Below are 20,265 nucleotides of genomic sequence, written 5' to 3'. Positions count from 1 at the left end.
TCACACTTATCAAACTTAAACTCTTTTACTAAATAAACATCCAGCATTTCAAAAAAAGGTACAAATTAGCATGTCCACGAATGGACAAATGATATGGTTAAAACCTTTATTGTTGCACTCTCCTCATAAACCTCAAGTCCTTTCCATTTGAAGGAGCCACTTCCGTTTATAAATGCGTAGGAAAAGGCACAATCGAAGTAAACAATAAAATCATCTAATCAAATATTTCCGATCCACTACAAATTTCTATAAACAGTGTGCAAAGAAAATAAAGGGAACACTTAAGACAATGCATCTCCAAGTGTTCCCTTTATGTTTTTTAGCAGTATGTTTTTAGCATTGGCCTATTAGGCGTAATAGGAGTTAGTCTCCCGTTGTCCTATTGTCCAAAAAAAAAAAGCTTGTGCTGTGCTCTACAATCATAGATGGCATGCAGTCATAAAAGATGCAGTGATCAAAAATTAAAATAAATCCACGATTATTTCAAATATGCTTAATATGTTTCAGCAGCTCTAATCAATCTGTAATGCACGCAGTTAAGCTTCAACCCAATTAATGATGTGTTGGAGGGGAAGAAACATTCATATGACACATTTTTGGAGATTTTATTAAAACATACAAAGTTAATTCACTCGTATTAATAAAATCAATTTACAAGAGGTCATCAGGTTATTGAACTGATGAGTATCAAGGTATTTATTAGCAATAGTGCTTCATTAAAGAATTGCAATTTAAATGCGGTTCTGTCCGTCAAGCTCAATTTAAAAAGTTTACAATATGTGTGTGTGTGTGTATATATATATATATGTATGTATGTACAGCAGTAGTTATGGAACATGTTGAATACTGGCAGATAAAAACAGCAATGGAATGGTTTTGAGAGCAGTTAGAGTGTTCTGATATCAGTAACAAAATCAAAATCAGTTATTTAAATATTTGTACAGTTGACAACAAAATGACAAACACAATTAAACATAATTAATGCTGTTGAGCAACAAGCTGCATCCCTACAAATCAAGGAGTCATGATTTTAACTCGTACTGTACATAATTTATGTTTACATTTTTTTCTATATTTAAAAGCTGTAAATTATGTTGTTAGAACTATCTAACCTTGATGAGAGGTTTTTCTGTTGCTGGTCTAAAATACAGTTCAGACATGGGGCCCCTGCAATTTAAGTATGCATGATAAGGACTTTCCATTCCAGACTAAACAAACAATAATGGATGAATTTTAAAGATAGAGGTATTAACCTCATGCATGTGACAGCCACACAGCACATTGTGACAGCACCCTTCCCACAGAACTTTCTTCACTCCCTCCCCAAGTCATGATGAAACATATTCTACTTGATGAACACACGACACCACGTATGACATCAAAGAAATTGATCAGGTCTTAGCTACAATATCTGCAATTAAAGTGTTGCGTGCAAAGTTGCAGACAAGAAGCTGCAGTCTTCCCAAAGGCTACAGGAGGTGGAATTTGCGTCCTGTGAAATAATTTATTGCCGGAACCAAATAAAGGCTAACTTTCAGTCAGTTAGAGACACAACTGCAGCTGCATCTCCAGCAAGCAGTTTCCATTCCACCATGGTGTGCAGTGCGTACCAGGACCAAGGTAAGCACAGAAACACAAAGCCTGGCTGTTTCTCATTTCCTCTGCACGCTCTACGAGCAGCTGAGAGCACTATTCAGGTCCAACGGCCAGAGAGAAATAAAAATGTAAACTCTTTACAAAAATAAATTCAGCCCACACGTTATGAGCTCAACATACAGTAGAAATAGCTGGCCTTATAAAAATATAGTGATTTTTTTTTTTTTTCTACAGTTCTCAGAATGTTCGCAGGGTGTTGCGCTTGAATAATAGAGGAGAGGTATAATGGTAGTGGGTGTGTCTGTTAGGGGACGGGCTGATAGACGGTGGATGGCGGAAGGGAAGCCCCACAGTCTCAGTGCCAGCAGCTGTGACAAACAGCTGTCCTTAGTGGATATTGAAGTTTCTGAAGTAGTCAAAGGTTGCCCCCAGAGCCCAGCTGGTCTCCACATTATTAACTTTTTTGGCCAGCTGTTGAGCAGAAAGAGACATAGGTTCATGGGTATTGCAGTAATTTAAATCCCATTGAATATGATAGTTGTGCCCTCTGACTGACTCACCTGTAGCACAGTGTTGTCCTTGAAGCCAAAGCCCTCCTTTAACAGACAGGTGATATACGTCATATCCATGCACAGGAAGGGGCTGATAGCGCGGTATTTGGTCATTTTGTTGCAAACTGCAGGCAGAAAAAACACACACATTTTCAGAATCACTTCAGTTTGAATACACTAAGCTGTTGACATCATCTTGCATCACATCTTTCCACGTATCAAGGACAAAAACACCTTTTCTAACACTACACGATAACCTTTGATTTTGTTTGGATTCATAAACAGGCGAGTGTGAAAAGAACAACTGAGGGTCAGCTCAAGGCTGTAGGTGGGTGGTGGTGTTAAACAATCTCACATACAGCGTGTGTTTGTCAGTATGTCTCAGCGTCCAGGTGGTGTGTGGCTGTCAGGTGCCCTCCTGCCTGGGCCAGGCAGACATTATCAGCTCAAATGCCAGCACCGCCTGAGCCAGACTTGTTCCTCGAGGCCATGTGACAGTGTTCTCACAATACAAACAGCCTCAGACTTTCACACACAGACTCATTTCTTCTTGCTCTTAATCTGATTCTACTGATAAGCATGGCATGGTTAAATAGTCAATGTCATGATGTCATGCTTTTGTAGTTTTGGAGCTCAGCGCTGTGATGAATTATATTGGATATGCAGTGTTCTAAATATGTGTAATGATTTGTGTAGTTAAAGTACGGTCATTGTATAACTTCCGAGATCGCTTTCATCTAGCAGACTTTAACATGTAACTTACCTTCTTTGGCTCTCTTCTTAAAATCCCTAACTTCAACAGCACCACCTCTGGTGCCATCTGTGAGAAAGAAAAAACAACACAATTTACGGACCAATTTTGAACAAAGGATTATAATGAGTGAGATAATGGCACAAGAAGGATAGTCTTTCTTCGATGCCAACTCACCGATGAGACCGGACTCCACGGCTCTGTCGAAATAGTAGGAGAAAGCATAAAACACGCTGCTGCCCTTCACTTCATAAGGCTGATGGACTCTTCCCTTTATCACTTTCATCACCTCATAGTAGCACAGCTTGTAGCCAGCATAGCCTGGGAAGAGAGGAGGAAACATTATTTGTCAGTGAAATTGGATGTCATGCAATCTGGAGCGCTTGTAGCCGCTGTTTGAACTAAGCCCGGGGCTGAACCAGGGGGGCACACCAGATAGTATACGAGGGAAGCCCCAGAAGTTTCACACAGCCCCGAGGGTATGGTTGGTGCTGTCATGCCAGCGAAACCATGTGCTGACAAGAGCGGCAGTTAGCGCTGCCCTATTGGGCTGTCTATTTTTACCACATAATTGTGAGCGGTCAAGATCAAGCCACTCGTTACACACACACACACACACACACACAGAAAAAAAAACAAACAAAAAAAAAAACTACTCAGACAAGATCGGCATCTTTTGGCTACTTGACTGTGGTATGGGAGTGCCTGCCCTATTTGAAAAGTTAACTGACAGTTTTCTTAGGTTTAAATACAATGTTGACTATTGTATAATTGTTCAAGCAGGAAGACAGAGAAAGAGGGAGGATTACCAAACACGCGTTTGGCACCAGGGTCACCAAAATTGCAGCGTTCAGATGTGACTGTATGATACTGTCATCTAATGTACTTCCACAGTTGGGAAAGGAATGCATGAGTCGCTGGATCCAAAGCACTGGGAAAGTAATCCAAACCTCAGGGAGCTTTTATCTTACCGTCTGGAATCCCGCTGACTTGGTAGGTGACACCAGAAAAAGTCACCTCCTCTCTGAACTTTTTCGGGAGGCAGGAACTAGTGAAGACTTTCCAATCCAGGCCTAGAAAAGCCACAATAATGGGAACATTTGTCATCTTCCATTGAAGAAACATGCGTAGATCGACCTGCAAATAGTTTGAAAAGGTCCAAGTTACTGTACCATCTGCTCCTAGTGCGCCAAGAGTTGCCAGTCGAGCTGCATACAGTCCATTTCCAAGGTAGCTATGGTGAGATATATTGGGGTTAGGACTTAAATTGCTGCTTGTACTTTTAAACGACTGTTTCTGATACTCTGGATACTTGATCACATCAATGAAGCTTTGGGGATATTTACCTGTGCGTGTACAGTTGATAGGTGTGGTTGAATAGGTTGAAATTGGCGATATAACTGAAGGGAGCAGACTGAAGCGTTTTCTGTTGGGCAATGGGAAAGAACGGGGTGATGTTTTAACTAAAAACACCACTTTTGATGTATTTTTAGTGCACCCAGTATTCAATTTACCTTTGACTTAGGAAGGAATGTGATCTGTGTAGATCCGCCACCCAGATCCAGGATGCCTACCGTCCTTTTTGTGTTGGAATACAAGTGACCTAGCGAATGAAAAAAAAAAAACAGGTTCACCCCTGTATGCATCGTCAATAGAGTTTATAAATTTTTGCAACCGCTAAATCACAGATTTTCCCTGCTCACATATCATGTTCTTGCCCTCCGAGATGTGAGTTTAGGTTCTAAACTAAAGGGCGTGTGGTACAAATTTGACTGTACGTCCGCTGAGCGAGAAACATGAGGAAATATGGATTGTTATTGAAAGCTTTTTTAGGGCAGGGATTCAAGTTTGTGACCTCAGTCCGGAGACAAGAGTCTTTCACTGCTGGGTATCTGTGTACACTGGAGCCTCAGATATGAGCCTCCTGACCACTAACACCAACATAACAAAACACAAGCAATGTCTTACCTGTGAGGAAGTTCACGGTGACCCAGGCAAGGACTCCTGCAACGGCACGTGGGTGAAAATATAAGCATTAGTAAACAGTGAATTTACAAGACACTACTATTGATTCAAATTCTGACAAGTACAAGGAGTAAACGCAAAATGCGAGATTTAATTTGTCAAATGCTAAAATAGTCGGGTGAAATTACTGGCCATTCCATGTAATTACAATTGCCTCAGATGTCCGGTCTCTGTAATCATAATGTGAGGATAATACATTGTGATGAAACAATGAAGGATGGCCATAAATTATTGGGTGTGGGGGAGGGACATTAGTGTGTTTGTTTGCTTCACTGAGTTACTAAGTGATGTCTTGTAAAAACAATACAAGAGCAGAATTGTTTGATACGCCCTTGTCAAATGAGCCACCTACAGCATAGCACTTCTCAGGACAATCAAAGAATTTGAGAAAATAGATTACCCTCATTTGTTCCATTCATGATGGAAACACTGTTTTCTGGCACATAGAAGGGGGACTCGTGAAATACCTCTTGTACCTGTAAAACAAAATATATTCAAACAAGCCCATTATACCATAGATGTCTATGTATCCTCTGACACAGAAACTGCCTACAATATTTTAAAGTGACAGCTAACCACAATCATGTACAGTAGTCTTGATTTAATACTTTAAATGACAAATTTGGTTACTCCACACAACCTCATAACAGCTGTTTTTGATAACAAGATAGCCACCAAATGGGTAGCCTTTTTTTTTTTTTTTTTTTTTCCCCAAAGCGACACTTGTAAGCACTTAGTGGTTTTTCATCCCGCTTCTCGGTGGGATCAGTGATGGTTGTGCCAAGCTGTCTGAGAGAAGAGAAATGCACCTGACCTCGTTTAAGAGAGCCTTCGCCTTGTCTTCGGGCAGCAAACGCAGCCCCGCTGTGGCCCTCAGGACAACTGGCGTCCTCCTCCATTCCTCCTCTGGCACCGTCTTCTTGGCAATCTTCAGCAGCTGTCTGACAGTGTTGCCGCCCTGACCAGAAGATGTCAATTAGTTGCAGGCCGCAGAATTCAAACATGCATGGTCAGAGCGCAGAATGAATGGCCATTCATCGCCCAAAAGAAATTCGCCACTCGGTCGGATAGACAAAACGGACGAAACAGGGCAGCACAGAGAGCACAAGCAGCAGGTATTTATTTGTAATGACAGTATTTATATCCGAGTGGTTTCAGCGGTTGTGCGGATAGTGAACCTAATATCACGTCTGACAGGGAATAATGAGCCACACAGGTTAAGGTGCAAGCAGGTATACGTACCTCCTCGGGGTTGTCTTTGTAAGCAGAAAGGCCAGGCTTCACGGCATGGTACAGTTCATTGTCCAAAACCGGCAGCTCAACTGAAAGAAGAAATCAGTCTCAGGAAACAGTTCATAGAATTGAGAGCTAAGCATCACATATTTGAGGAATCTTAAAATACTGCTTGTCTTCAGACTGCAGCAGCTGACCTACATTCTGCCTGAGGTTTAAAGGTCTGCTTCCTACACAGCTGAGTCAAACCGGCAAATTAAAAGTCCACCTCAGCCACTTTTAGAAGACGGTATTACGCGCGCGTCCTCGCTCGCCGGTGCGCGTCGGTCGGGCTCACCGCACCGCAGTGACAGCAGGCGAAGGGAGAGAGAGAGAGAGAAAGAGAGAGAGAGAGAGAGAGTGGAAGAATTACCGGGGTCTTTTTGGATGAATTTGTAGATGTGGATCCTGGTGCCTGTGCTCCCCGCGTCAAACATCACCCCGTAGAAAACCCGGGTGCCGTTGACAGGCGATGGGGCTTCGGGTGCAGGCAAGTAGGGTTTGAGGTGGAACTCGGGCGCGGGATGCACGACTTCAGGCACCGGGGGAAAAGCCTCCGGGACGGGCTGGAACACCTCGGGCACCGGGTGAAAGACTTGCGGGATCTCGGGGTATGTCGGCACGCCGGGCTGTGAGACAGGAGGATGCGCCGGGTTGGATACTTCGGGGAGCAGGTTCTCAGTGTTGGCGGAGTGCTCCCGGTAGCGGTAGAAATGGGGGATGTAGCGGTGGTGTCGGTAGTAGGTCGCCTCCGCTGAGAAGTTTCCAGCCAGAAGCCACAGGGCCAGGTGGAGGAGCAGGATCGGCGCGGTCATCCTTGCGCAACAGAGGGGGAGGCGGGAGGGGGTACGGGGAGGAGAAGTGCCGGCGGATGCTGGAGAAGAGGGGAGAGCCCTGGGGTGGAGGAGAGAGCAGCGGGGATGGAGAGCAGCAGCGTGGATGCGATGCACACTCGGGACTGTCCGATCATCTGTTGACAGTATATAAAGACATATGGGCTTGGCAGGGGACCACACCGAGTGCAGCCTTCCACCAATCCTGTGGCGGTCCATCCCAGAATCCCTCAGGAGTCCCCCCTCCCTGGAGACTACCTGCCTACCGACAGCACTCCCTTCCTCTTCTCCTTTCCTTTTTTCTTTTTGAGAAGTAGGAGGAGGATTATTTTTGCCTCTGCTTTCCACTCCTCATCTATACCGGTAATTTTGGTCACCTTGGGTAAGGAGAAATAGGTTAATGAAAAATACATTTGCAAATGCTTGTGCTGAAAAAGATAAATAAGCAGAATTGACCTTACAACACGTCTTACGGATCTTGCTTAGACACTCAAGACAGAAATTCCATCATCAAACGTATCCTCGGCTTCTCACTGAATGTCGTGCAAAAGTCTTCTTGTTTATAATTAAGGGCAACTTTACACTGAATTGGGAACGATTCACTACAAACGGGGGAAAACATGAACGTTCCTTTGAATAGTACAGGGCTTTGATTAAGTTTCGGATCTCTCACACAAATGCAACCTCTGAAGAGAATTCATTGAGTAACCTAACGATGTAATTGATTGTAAAACACATTAGGAGCTATGAATATTTATATCTACGGGAGTAAAGGGGCATTTTGTGTAACATGAGCACCCATGTCAGTCGATTGTGTCCTTTTCGATGTGCTGTCCCCTTAAAAGATAGAAGAAAAAAGCAAAATCACATAAACGCAAGCAATTGTGCATAGACAGAGACAACATTGGACCTGCTCGGATAAAAACACACTTGCGAGGAAGTGTGAGCATCAACTAAAGCACAGAAGCACAGACGTAACCCTATTAAGACCGACAAAGATGTGACGCATTTTTTGATTTGGTAGTTTCCTCTTTGCTAAGTCGTGTTCAGTGGCTGGATTGGATTGTGCATGGGTATCTGTCGGAATCCTTTCAACCCTCTGTTCATGAACCCACTGTAATCACCACATTAAAAACCCACTGCAGAGGCTTCAACAGCCTTAAAATATGCAAATGTCACTCCAGCAGGCATAAAAGTTGAAAGAATGCGAGCAGTCATCTCACACCCACTCATCCCTGTGTTAACCACAGGTTTTCCAAGAGAGAGAAAATATTTGAGCTGCCAGGCAAGTTTGCGGAGAGAATGCATGAAAAGTGTTCTTCTGATTTAGGTGGCTGGTTGGCACGGAATCAGAAGTCATGTTGTGATATATCAGCCAAAGCTTTTTGTGCATGTAATGTTCTGAGGTATAGTTCGTGCAGGTCACAGAGGCACCAAAGCGATCCTCCAGTCCTGCGTCAAGTTGATAACAAAAAGAGTTGAAACCGTGCAAAGGCATTCCTTTTCTAGCAGCCGAGACCCCGTGGGTAACGGACCCTTTCCAAATCCTGACACGGTATATGATTTTATTGTTCCAGCTCTCGCAGCACGTGCATTGCAAACGGACAAAGTTGTCAGCCAGATCTGCCAGGAGGGTAATGGAAGGGCAGAGGTTCTGCAGATGGGTACAACAGAGTGCAGGAAGTCCACAGAAAGGACAATGTGGGGAGGGTGGGGCTTGGCACCAATGTTCACCCATCATGCCATTCCCCTCCCAGGACACTCGACTTTGCAAAGCACTGTTCAAACACTGTAATTTGAACTAAAAATATTGGACTTTCTTTCCTCTTTCCCTTTTTTCTAAATACTGTGGCTACTTTTTTCTAAATACTGTGGCTAACCAGAGTGGCCGTTCACTGCTATCAAAGCCTACATGTGCAGGACCTCTCGCTGACTTGCTCACTATGATATCACAGATGCATATTAAAGGTGATGTGATCAATAATTCCTGCTTTTAAATATAAAAGACTTCATGTACTCCAAGTTCAATCCCAAATCGTCACTCAGTTAAAAACCCTGCAGTTAATGTGCCGCTTAATGTGACTGTAGAGTGTTGTTATACATTCATTGGACATTTGATGCCACAGCAACAAGTCCAAGCAACTTTAAATTTTCGCAGCTGATTTTTTTTTAAATCTGGAATACTGTACAGTAATTGAAACTGAACCATGTAAATACAGCTTTTGTTGTATGAATTATAGAAGAATGTATTTTTCAATTAATTCCAAGATAACAAAATAAACTGGTCAAGTCAGAATCCATACACTGCAAATTTACATGAAAATATCTAGTAGACGCGCACTGTTCCTTGTCAAATTGTGAGGCACCAGCCTATACCATGACACAGTGCATTGCTAACAATGTTTTACAGGAGATGAAATTTCAATACCAGGTTTGGTATTTTGTTTCAAGTTAACTGAAACCGTAAAGCATAATACAGGACCCTGGGCTTTGTAATCTACGCTGAGCAATGTATCATTAATATGCTGCAATGTTACCCTCAGGAATGCCATGTTTGTGGGTGTCCTACCCCAAAAGGTCCATTGAAGAGACCCAAAGCTTGTCATTACAATTCCAATGATAATGACAGCGTTGAAATGCTCTGGGTTATTTCAGTTTTCTCTCCTCACTGTCATAGTAATTACCTTTAAATTTAGTCCTCAAACTCTGTGCATGATGCCAGAACAGAGAACAACCCTATATGATTGAGTTTACAGTAGCTACACCCAACAGTTTTGAGATATGTACTTGTTTGTTTGATGAATCATCTATGGTGGACACTTTGAGGCTCCCGCAGAAAGCCGAACATGATGATGGAGAGGATCCAGTGGTTTTGAATTATGACCTGCACTAACATTACATTGTTTCTTTGGGGTAAGTGTCCACCAGGATGTAATCCGATCGGCATTTTCGTTAATCTCTGTGGTTTTCCCTTGCAAAAAACGGGACAGTCAGTGAGCAACACAGTTCTTTTAAGGACAACAACGGTGTGTCGACGAAACACATCAGCGAAAAAAGATCTCGACTGACGGTGCATAAGGAGGAGATGACTACGAGGTAGCCTGCGTTTGTGTAATTTGTCGGCCATTGCTTTGTGGGCATTATGCCCCTATTTCAGATATATTCAAAATCTAATGGGGATAGTTCTTGACTCACCCACTAACATACAGAAAAAAAAAAAGGAAGAGTTGTAATGAAATTGACAGGTTACACTGATGGACAGTGTGTAGAATACTGGATGCTGTTGGGACGTAGTATGAATTTTAGCCGACAGGTTATTTCTTCGGTGCTCAATGAATACATTGTACAAAACCTCGATACTTTTGAGGTTTTGGTTTTGGCCAACATGATTCGATTCGGTCTTCTACTGAAATGCTTTTGAAAAACTCCCAGCATTTTATAACGCGAGGAAAAAAAACAGGGCTTATTGTCATAAATGCTTTTGCTGCACTTCAGGGAAGATTTTTCTACAATCCGACTATCCTGCTGTTGTGATTTTCAGAGGAAGGGACCGCTAAACGAACAAACTGACAGCAGCTTTTTAAAGGTCACAGATTGAAATTGGGCGTGAAATCCTGTGGACTTTTATTCTTCTGTTTTTATCTATAAATTTCTACCAGGAAACATCCTTTGGTAAATTTTCAAGCATTGGATCAAACAATTTATGATGCTCAGAGGCTTTGTGAAGATTTCCACCTCAGTGACAATGTTATGGTGCATGCTCTCTGTTTTTGTTTTGGCTCTCTCATCACACAATATGATTCTGAGAAGTAAGTATGTTAGTTGACTTATAAGCTTTTTTCTGTGAAGAGACTGAGATTTTACAGCACCAAAAGCTGAGTGGTACAATAAAATAAAGGGAAAAAAATGTTCAGTGTTTGTGTTGTTACTGCCTCGTTGGGGCAGCATAGTTAAAATTGAGCCTGCTGGGGCTTTGCTGTATATCTACAGCTGTGTGTGAGTGTGTGTATGTGTCAGTGTGTGTGTAATTTTGAAAATATCAAAGTCATAAGATTAAGATTCATTTAAAAAATACTGGATTCAGATTAGTAACTGAATCACTCTATTGCCACAGGCTCTTCCCTGGTAAGTGGGTAAGTTATAATTATTTTTTCTGGAATATAAAAACATATCTTCTCTCAGACATAAGCATGAGTGCATGAGTGGGTTAGTTTTATGGCATGCAATTATGGAGCTCATTTAATCACTTTGAAAATAATTATTGAGTGACTTTTTTACAGTGGGGAATTTATAGTGAAGATATTCTGTTTTACAACTTCGCCTCATTAACAATAGACTGGAGTCTAGTCTGTTGAGATAGTGTGGTCTAACCCTGTCTTATCACTAGACAAACAGAAAAACTCATTTTAAAATCAGCTGAATCAGCTATTGCAGAGTATCCTCACAAAACACAACTTGTGAAATTGCAATAAATAAAGAAAACCTCTTTATTAGTCTAAGGATCATCAAATGGCAAATGGTAGTCTGGCCAATTTGTACTACTAAATTGGCCAGACTACTTGTAGGAGCCTTTGGATGAGCACCATGCAATCAGTACATTAGCAAGTTCTTAGAAATATTTGCAATCCTCTTCTTTTCATTTTGTTTTTTCCCTTCAGGAGATTTCCCAGAGGATCGACCTCCTCCATCTAACCATATGCTCTGTATCATCCATTGAAATGCAATGACAGCTATTAAAATGGGTGTTATATCAAGAGTTGACTGTATTGCCTGTACAGCTTATAAAAATAGATACAATGGGCATGAATCCAAGAAAAATATACATATATATATATAAACATTTGAAGAAAATCCACACAAAAGAGATCCGAATCAGAAAAAAGAAAACTTCCTTGCGTTACTTAAGAAAAGAATGACTCAACGATTTCAACCAAAATTTCTTGAACCAGTGTAAAAAAGATGCCACAGTTTACATACAAACTGTCAGAAGGGGATGATGAAAGTGTGGTAAAAGTGGGGTAGAATCATATGTTAATCCAGAGCTGAGTCATGTCAAGTGATATATCTAATCTACTCAGCCTCACTGATGCATACAGTAAATTGGAGCTGCAGAGCCAACCAGGGCTCCTATTGAAAAGAAATTTGAGCTCAGACTGAACGTCATCTCCATGACAACCGCACCACACAAACAGTCACAACAGGTTCCACGGATACTGCAGTCAGCAAGTGACGATTATCGCTTCTTCTTTACATTCCATGGTTCCATCTATTTAGGTACACTTTGCAAGTAGAGATGCCAAAGAAGAAAGTCGGAAAACCAAAGAGGTTGAAAGCAGGGTAAGAGCGCACATTCTGATAGTTTACAGCTGCAATGGATCGAGAAAGTTGTATCTTTGCGTGATACTATGTCGCAGGAAAGGAAAGAAGGAGGGGAAACAGGAGCAGAAATCGGACAAAGAGTCTGACTTCGAGAAGGCCAAAGCCAACGCCGCACTCTGGGAGCTGAGGTCAAAGGTCGTGGGTCAGTCACTTGCGGAGTATCGCGAGAGCTGCCGGAAACTGGCACGTGCCAACGACGATCTCACCAGACAGCTACATAGTGCTGAGAGGGACTGCATTGACCTTGCAGGCTACCTGAAGAAGCAGGATGCTGCAAAAGATGACAAGGTCGGGATTTAGACTTAAATATCATCCATGAAATAATTGAAGATTAGTAGGCAGATGGATTTCACTCATTTTCTTCGATCTTAACAGATCAGTATGCTGGAAAAAACTCTCAAAAGTCAAGAGGCACTGTCGCATGAGAAACAAAACAAAATGGTGAGTAAATTAAAGAAGAACCGGCATTCAAACAGGTTATAATTACATAGAATTATAAAATATAGCACATGCTAGCTTTTTTTGTTGCTTCATTGCATGATTTTCTCTGCGCATCGTTATTCCTTCAGTAACTGAAAAATATATTGCATCGTGCCCAAGCACCAGTGTAGTAATTATGCTGACATTTGTCATGCAGGAAAACAACAACCAAACAAAGCCACAGTAAAACAAAAAACAAGCCCTTTCATTCCAACTTACACGTTATTTTAAACTCCGTCAGTGGCTGCAGGATTAAAAGCATAATTTCAAATTGCTTGCTCGGAACAGGCACTCATAGTACTGGCCTCGATGTGTTCACCACACCTCACATGTCACACTTGCCGTATAGTGCCAGCTTAAAAGTTACATAACATGAACTAAAAGAGCTTATTCTCAATTTGTCCTCACTGACCTCTGCAACTTGTTAGGGTCAAGCTATCAAACTGACATGACAAATTTTGAGTCACTTTAGTCGACAAAAAGGAGAAATCACTCGGTAGTTTTTCGCTCGCAGCTGTTTTCCATCTTGAAGCTCTTACTTCATGCTGTTAAAACTTAGTGCAATGAGGGGAAGAAAGAGACATGGTCTGGACCAACTTGAAACACTCCTATTTTAGACATGTATGCAACATGTGTCATAAATAAAATATTGTCGTGGTCGACTAAAGATGCGGCTTTTAAGACATATGTCTTAAGGGCCTTTTCTCATTAGGAGGTCATAAAATGGTTCATCTTGGAAATAAATGAACTTATGGAAAGACATTGAAGGAGAAATGAGGCCCTGTCTGGTGGCTGAAGAGTTAAACAAGGCTATCCCTATAAACCTTTGCCTTGTACACAGCACTGCAGCTTTCTCTATTGTTTTCACCTCCAGCCTCTCTCGGTTCATAATGGATAGATGTCATGAGAAAAAGGCCTCAGCCAGTTATACAGTGCTCTGCAACTTAAACACCAACCAAAGACTGAAACAATGTTCTGGAACTTTTGCTTTTACTACATTATAATTATACCATATAGTTTCTCTTGACCTTTACTTTTAAATACAAAATACACTGAATGTACCAGTTAATGATTTTTTGAGGCACCTGGAGTGACGTCAAAGTCAGCTTTATCGTCAATTTTTCACCAAGAGGTCGTTTCTCACTATTTAAACAGCGTCTTCCGTTAATTTCAACGTGCATCATGTCAACCATTCCTACCAACATATATATTCTACTGAATGGAAATATTAAAAGGTATTTTTTAATATGGCCTTTTTCAGGTCACCAAGCCCTATTTACCATTTAAAAAAAAAAAAGAATGATGAAAACAACTCAGGTAATGACAACTCTCTGCACATCGGACCATTCCAAATGTTAAGGGCATAAAGAATGTAATGCAGAATTACAGTTTCAAATTCTAAGATAAAGGATTGTGTTACTGCAATGAAAAAAATGCTTATTTTTCAAAAACAACAAAACTAAAGGCCACATTAAGATACCCTTTGTTTGAACCGGAGGTGCTCGTCCGTGCCAAACATCCTGCCTCTTGGTTTTTTCATACAGGCGTGATGGGCGGGGCTCAAAACACACGTATTCACAAACCGCTCTGCACTTAAAGTTGTTGGGAATCTGAAGCGACAACGCGGCAAGAGGAAATCCCAGATGCAGACAACACTAATCACTTTGGACTCCAAACTGGTGGATACTTTTTTCCAAAAAGCTGTTATGTGTAGATTGGGCCGTTGATGTAGACAAACAGTTATCTGAAGAATCACGATTAGGCCTAAAGTTGTAATCAGACGGTCAATAACCTCTCATTTAGCCGTCATGTACAAGTTTGCGGGAGTGTGTTTTGCAAGTCTCTCATGATTTTGGTCACTTTGTCACATTTTTGCCCAGACTGGTTTCTTTACAGTGGTATCCCGTGGCATGTCGCCTGATGGCTTTGACCTTAAATTTGTTAGCGACAAATGTATGACCCATCCGAAATGTGGGACAAATGTCCTCCACCCTAAATGATACAAGCTGCTCTCACTCGTGGGAATCTTTCGCCAACTGTGATGCTTAAACGAGTGGACAGATGTTTACAGTCTGGGCACGTAGTGTTGAATGCATTGCACTGTATTTTACTCATGGTGTGACGTATTACGCTTTAGGTTGAAAATTATACACTTGAAATCAATGAGATGAAGGAGCTGTTCAGAAAAAGGGCCAGCGACTTTGACGTGATAGAGGAAAGAATGAAGGAAATTGAGGAATTCCAGGAGATGAGAGCTAAGATGGAGCAGGAGCTCAGGAACGTGAGTAAAGAAGAAAGAAAATCAAATATTTTCTGTTTGCGTGACTACTTCATTATGACTCCACTAATTGTGACACTTGGATTTTTTCAGATAAGAAAAAGTATGGCCTTTGCTGAGAAGGAACACAGAGAAAATCTTAGCACTATGGAGTTCAAATTCTTCAAAGAAAAGGTATCGTCAAGGACGTACTTAGAAAGGAAGTCCTACTCTGGTCAAAAGGGAGGTTCACAGTGGAAAATGTCCTGACGGTCTCTCATACGGAGAACAGATTCGTAGTGGCAGCAATGTGGATGGGTGTTCTTTCAGGAGATGGCTAAAAAAAGCCATGTGCAGAGTCCCAGGTGAAAGTAGAACTAAAATCTGAAAATTTCACAGGCTCAGCTGGAGAGAGAAGCTGAAGAAACAATAACCATGGTGGTGAAGAGAGCCCACAGTGAGGCCATTTTGTGAGTGTGCTCCTGCTTTAAAGTCCAATTTTGTTTTTTTCACTGCACATTTGAACAATCAAAACACAAAGAGAAAAACAATTCCATCATACAAGAACATATGTATGTAACTATATATAATTAGAGCTGAACTTGTTTTCTTGACCACACTGGTTCATGAGGTAGTGTACATCACCTAGTCCAACGATCACATCCTAAACTATCCTAGAGACTCCTGCAGGAATTTGAGCATAAAATGTGTACAGAAGACAGTAGTTGAGTATGTTTGGCACCACAATGATTTATGTAGATTTTACTCAGTGTCAGTAATTAACTTTATTTTGAAACACTAAGCCTGCCTCTAAAACCTTCAGATAACACGCTGCTTACAGTCAAATCTGTTTTTCATCTTGATGTGTACAAAACTGTTGGTGTATTTCATGATGACTCAGTGGCTTGTTGTATTGTATTTAAAATTGCTCAGGCAGCTGGACGATGCTGCGCGTTCTGTGTTTAAGGAGAACATCCGCCTCAACGAAGCTCTGAAATATCACATGAAGGAGGCAGAGGACCTGCAGAAATTGACAGACTCATTAGTGAAGGATAGTGCCTCCCTGGCATTGGACAAGGTATCTTTAAGCCATAAGACAGCAAACACAAGGTTACTATTAGGCACCACCAGTCCTTGGATAGAGAGCATTCATCCTCATCAAGATATTTTCAATCATTGCAGTTATGAAACACATATTTCAGGTGGTTTTCCCTTGTGCTGTTTACTTGTGCTGCCACTGTGTATTTTGCTTGTGGTCCCCTTCTCACTACTACCCAGCCTCTCAGTGGTCAGTGGTTGCGGTGAGTTTCCACTGCCGTATGGGTTCAAATACAGTGACTTTTCCTTCACAAGTTTCTGGCTATGTTTCTGTAAGACAAATAAATGTTGGCTACATTAATCTTCCCTGATGATGACAGTGAACTGAGGGAGTAAATCCCTGTTTGTAAAGATTTAGCCACTCACTCAACACAGGCTTCAACATGATTCTTCCTCTTTTCTGGTGTGAAAATGGAAGGACTTCTGATGCAAGCTTTGTGTGTATTCTTCTCTTTTCATTTGGTTCACTCATCTAGAACACATTGGAAATCATTGCAAAGAAGACTGTAGCCCAGATGGAGGCCCAAAAAAAGGAACTATCTCATCTGAAAGTAAAGGTGGCTGCTCTGGAGCAAGCCTCAGAGGTAAAACAACAGGAATCTAAGAAAGATGCGGCTCTGCTCGACAACCAGGCAGAGCTGGAGAGGCTTCAGAGGGCTCTTGCAACGCGTGAGAACGAACTGTGGCACATCAAGCGGCTAGCGAGGACCATCGTTGTACAACGCACGGAGCTCGAGCAGTTCTTCCATGAGGCGCTGGCCCAGGTTAAGGAGGAGAGCGCTATGAGAAGGCAGCGTTACAAAAAGGAAGAACTGCAGACTTACCGCTTGAGGCTGAGAGAGGCCACAGCAGGAAAGCTGAAGTTCCCACCCATTCGCACGTTTCACAAAAGCCCCCACAGCACAAACTCTATCTTCACTGATATGGAGGCAGTTACCGTAGGGTAGGTCCTTCACCCATCATATCCATCACAAGGTCTGGGCGGTTTACCAAAAATGTATCCAAACCAAAACCCTGAGAAAAAGTGGCCAAAACTGGTGAAAAAGAAGCTACATTCATGGCAAAAGGCGAGTTGATTTTGTTCATACAGTATATACCATTTTAAACACAGCCGATTCAAATTTGTCAGCAGCATAGTAAAATAACCATAGATTTCCTATTTTGAAACCAGCAAAATTAGGAGATTTAAAATAATGCAGAATTTAGTCTGCAGATGTGCATTAATGAAAAATGGAAATCAAATGTTTTGCAGTTGATACAGAACAGAAAATCAGTGTTTAAAAGAAATCAATTTAGCTTTGACTCAAAAGAAATCTGTGATGATTATCGTTGATGACAATGTGGTCTCGCATTTCGACTGGTGTTAAATGACAAGAAAGCGCGACTGAGTTAGGGAACTGTTTGCTGTGTTCAGTTCTTCACTGGCTCAGGACAGTGACAGAGGTCAGCAGGTTTATCACTGGTTGAGTACCTGAGACATGTATTAGTTTGTCACCTGCTTGGTTATGGCTGGCCACCTTCCTGTGATGAACAATTTGTCCTCACAGAAGTATATTGAGGAACAACTATTCTGCTTTGCTCCCAAAAATGCTAAGTTTGCTATGGGCAGAATCGGAACTGTCCTTTAAGTAGGGCTAGATAAATATAGTTTTCAAATCCTTGAGGAAAAAATGTCAGATCGGAGAACAGTGTTAACGGTTAAAGTGCTGCACGCTGTGTGCTTCTACTGAAGGAAGCTGATGGGTAAAACATTGGGACAGCACATGGCTGAAATAAGTGAAGGCAACAATTGTGTCATGTGGTTTGTCACTAATGGGCTGAGATTCTGTCATACTCCTGGAAAATCGCACTGATGGGTCTTTTTAATCTTTGGTGCTAAGGAGTTGAGAGCCTCTATGTTGTTGTTATTTAAAAGAATGCAAAGATGTTACAATTACTAGTAAAAAAATTTAAGTGGGGCCACAATAAAAAAAACAAGTCATTTCTTACACTTCAAGTAAAATAATGATGAACTATATTGCGTTGAAAGCCAATCACTGAGCCAGATCTGTGACTTCCGGGTCCACATGACTGGAGCATAGTTACTGGTCAGCAAACCCCCAGATGTATGATGGATATTCTTAACTCCCACTTTATATTTTACTGGATTTGTTACCGTCAAGACTCACTCTGATCTCATTTTCCTGCTCTTTCAGGAAACGCCAACCCAACAGTAAACTTGAAATTTCAGATCTCTCGTGGGAGCAAAAGGAACAAGTGCTTCGGCTTCTGTTTGCTAAAATGAATGGTCAAAATGTGAGGTAATTAAAACTTCTCAATAACTGCTTGTTTTGAAAAGGCTAAGTTATGCTGATCCAGACATTTTGGAAATTTCAAAGACAACAAAAACAAAACATGAATATATTGTTTTTCCAATAACTTCTGCAATGTGACTATTTAGGGTTCCTCTGTCTCCATCTCAAAAACCTAAATATCAATATTGGGTACCCTGTGTTGTCAACCTTTAGCCAATCGAATCTCTTCATGACCCTTCTGGCTGCAACATTTGTCAAATTGTGTTGAGGCTCGCTTGTTTTCTCGCTTGTCATCTCTCCCTGACTCTTTTGCAAATGCAATGAGAAACACCTGTGCACGTGATCCGTTTATACTGTCCATTTTTTCTATTCAGTTTTTCCTGTCAGGACGTAATTGATATGTAAAATAAACACAAAGACTACTGGATGGAATTTCAAGCTATTAGCAGTCTTTAGAGATCAAGTACAGTACACTGGTTACCCCAGGAAGATCTCGAATTTCAGCCAGAAAACAACAAAGTAGTGACAGTAACAGCTAGTGGTGTTTCGGGCTGAAACTCCAGTGACTCCTCCCTCTTTTTAATGTTTTAAACAGCCATTTTCTTAGCAGAAGAGGATACCATAAAACATCATTTGAACTTCAAACAATTTTCTTTTCCATCCTGCTGCTTAAAAAGAATGAAGAAAGAGTCTGGGCGAAATAGTAAAAATAGGCCCAGCCACAGAGTTGTGTGCATAGAAACAAACATCTGGTCACGTACATTTGCTCCCTGCCTGTTTGCCTCTCTTCACGTGTGCTAGGCGTTTATTTTGTTCTTTGAAAGCATTGCGGTCAGAAAACAGCTGGTTACTTGATTTGCTGGAAGCATCTAGATGTGTATGTGTGTGTATAAAGGGGGTCTGACAGGTTAGTGATGTATACATTAACAGCAGTCTTTCACTGAGTCTAGCAGAAATAACATTCTGTGACTCAATACATCTGTTAGCAGCATGTGTGTTGAGTTAACCTGGAATAACCTACTATAGAGAATGGTAACTTGTATGTCAGACATGGCTTTTTACCATGACTTTCCATATTTAACTTGAGCTTTGCATTTTCCTGGTATGACGTGGAGCCATAATCTGCTGTTGTCCTCTAGAGAGAAGAATATTATAGTTTGTGATGATGCTGATCAAGATACCAAAGGAAACAGAGCTGTTCAGGTGTGACAGGCTGAAAGTGCCAGATGTGGATACATCCACTTAATTTGTTTTCTATTTTCAAAATATCTTTTTCAGTGATCATGTCCTTCCCCTCAACCCCCCGCCCTTTGCTCATTTGTTGCAGAAGTTCAGTGTATTGGGAATTCTTTTCGTGTTTACAGTTTTAAAAAACGTAAACATTCACAGTATTGAACCCCACTACAGTAAAATAGGTCACTGGAAATTTTGAGTTGCATGTCCCTAAAAGGATTGTGTACTAAAAGATGTGCCTCATACTAACAATTATAAAGCCTGTGCAAATTTATTTGCCCCACATTCCATGTTAACTCGAAAAAGCCAAGGCTGTGAGAACAAGTGTGGCTAAATATGATTTATCAGAGTTGTAGTTTAACGCTCCATAATGATGACTGTCTTGCAGAATTAGAGAGCAGCTCTCCCCAGCGACCTTTGTAACCTAGGCGCCTGACTCGTCTCTGCCTTGAACGCAAACACCATGCCAGATGTCCATACCACATGACCTCTGTGC

At 41.5% G+C, this 20,265-nt stretch overlaps 2 protein-coding genes across 2 annotated transcripts; one reads left to right on the top strand and one right to left on the bottom strand.

Moving 5' to 3' along the window:
* Positions 1–438: 438 nt before the first annotated feature.
* On the bottom strand, positions 439–7,027 carry entpd5a (ectonucleoside triphosphate diphosphohydrolase 5a). The gene is made up of 13 exons (XM_086151574.1): positions 6,569–7,027; positions 6,166–6,245; positions 5,738–5,881; positions 5,324–5,399; positions 4,867–4,902; positions 4,413–4,501; positions 4,245–4,324; positions 4,071–4,132; positions 3,870–3,971; positions 3,076–3,219; positions 2,911–2,967; positions 2,157–2,272; positions 439–2,067 (listed from the first exon to the last, which is right to left on the bottom strand). The coding sequence occupies exons 1-13, from the start codon at positions 7,008–7,010 to the stop codon at positions 1,984–1,986; spliced, it is 1,512 nt and encodes a 503-aa protein (XP_086007700.1). The 5' UTR covers positions 7,011–7,027; the 3' UTR covers positions 439–1,983.
* A 318-nt stretch (positions 7,028–7,345) lies between these two features.
* LOC147237484 (basal body-orientation factor 1-like) lies at positions 7,346–18,566 on the top strand. The gene is made up of 10 exons (XM_086151440.1): positions 7,346–7,410; positions 12,303–12,365; positions 12,443–12,695; positions 12,783–12,848; positions 15,025–15,168; positions 15,259–15,339; positions 15,544–15,614; positions 16,078–16,222; positions 16,719–17,185; positions 18,438–18,566. The coding sequence occupies exons 2-10, from the start codon at positions 12,322–12,324 to the stop codon at positions 18,544–18,546; spliced, it is 1,380 nt and encodes a 459-aa protein (XP_086007566.1). The 5' UTR covers positions 7,346–7,410; positions 12,303–12,321; the 3' UTR covers positions 18,547–18,566.
* The last annotated feature ends 1,699 nt before the right edge of the window (positions 18,567–20,265 follow it).

Source organism: Fistularia commersonii, chromosome 1 (genome assembly GCF_037954325.1).
Source record: "Fistularia commersonii isolate RoL2024-O1a breed Wild chromosome 1, RoL_Fcom_v1.0, whole genome shotgun sequence".
Classification (NCBI taxonomy): Eukaryota; Metazoa; Chordata; class Actinopteri; order Syngnathiformes; family Fistulariidae; genus Fistularia; species Fistularia commersonii.
The sequence above is the reverse complement of the archived record's forward strand: the minus strand, read 5'-3'. Positions and strand labels throughout refer to the sequence as shown.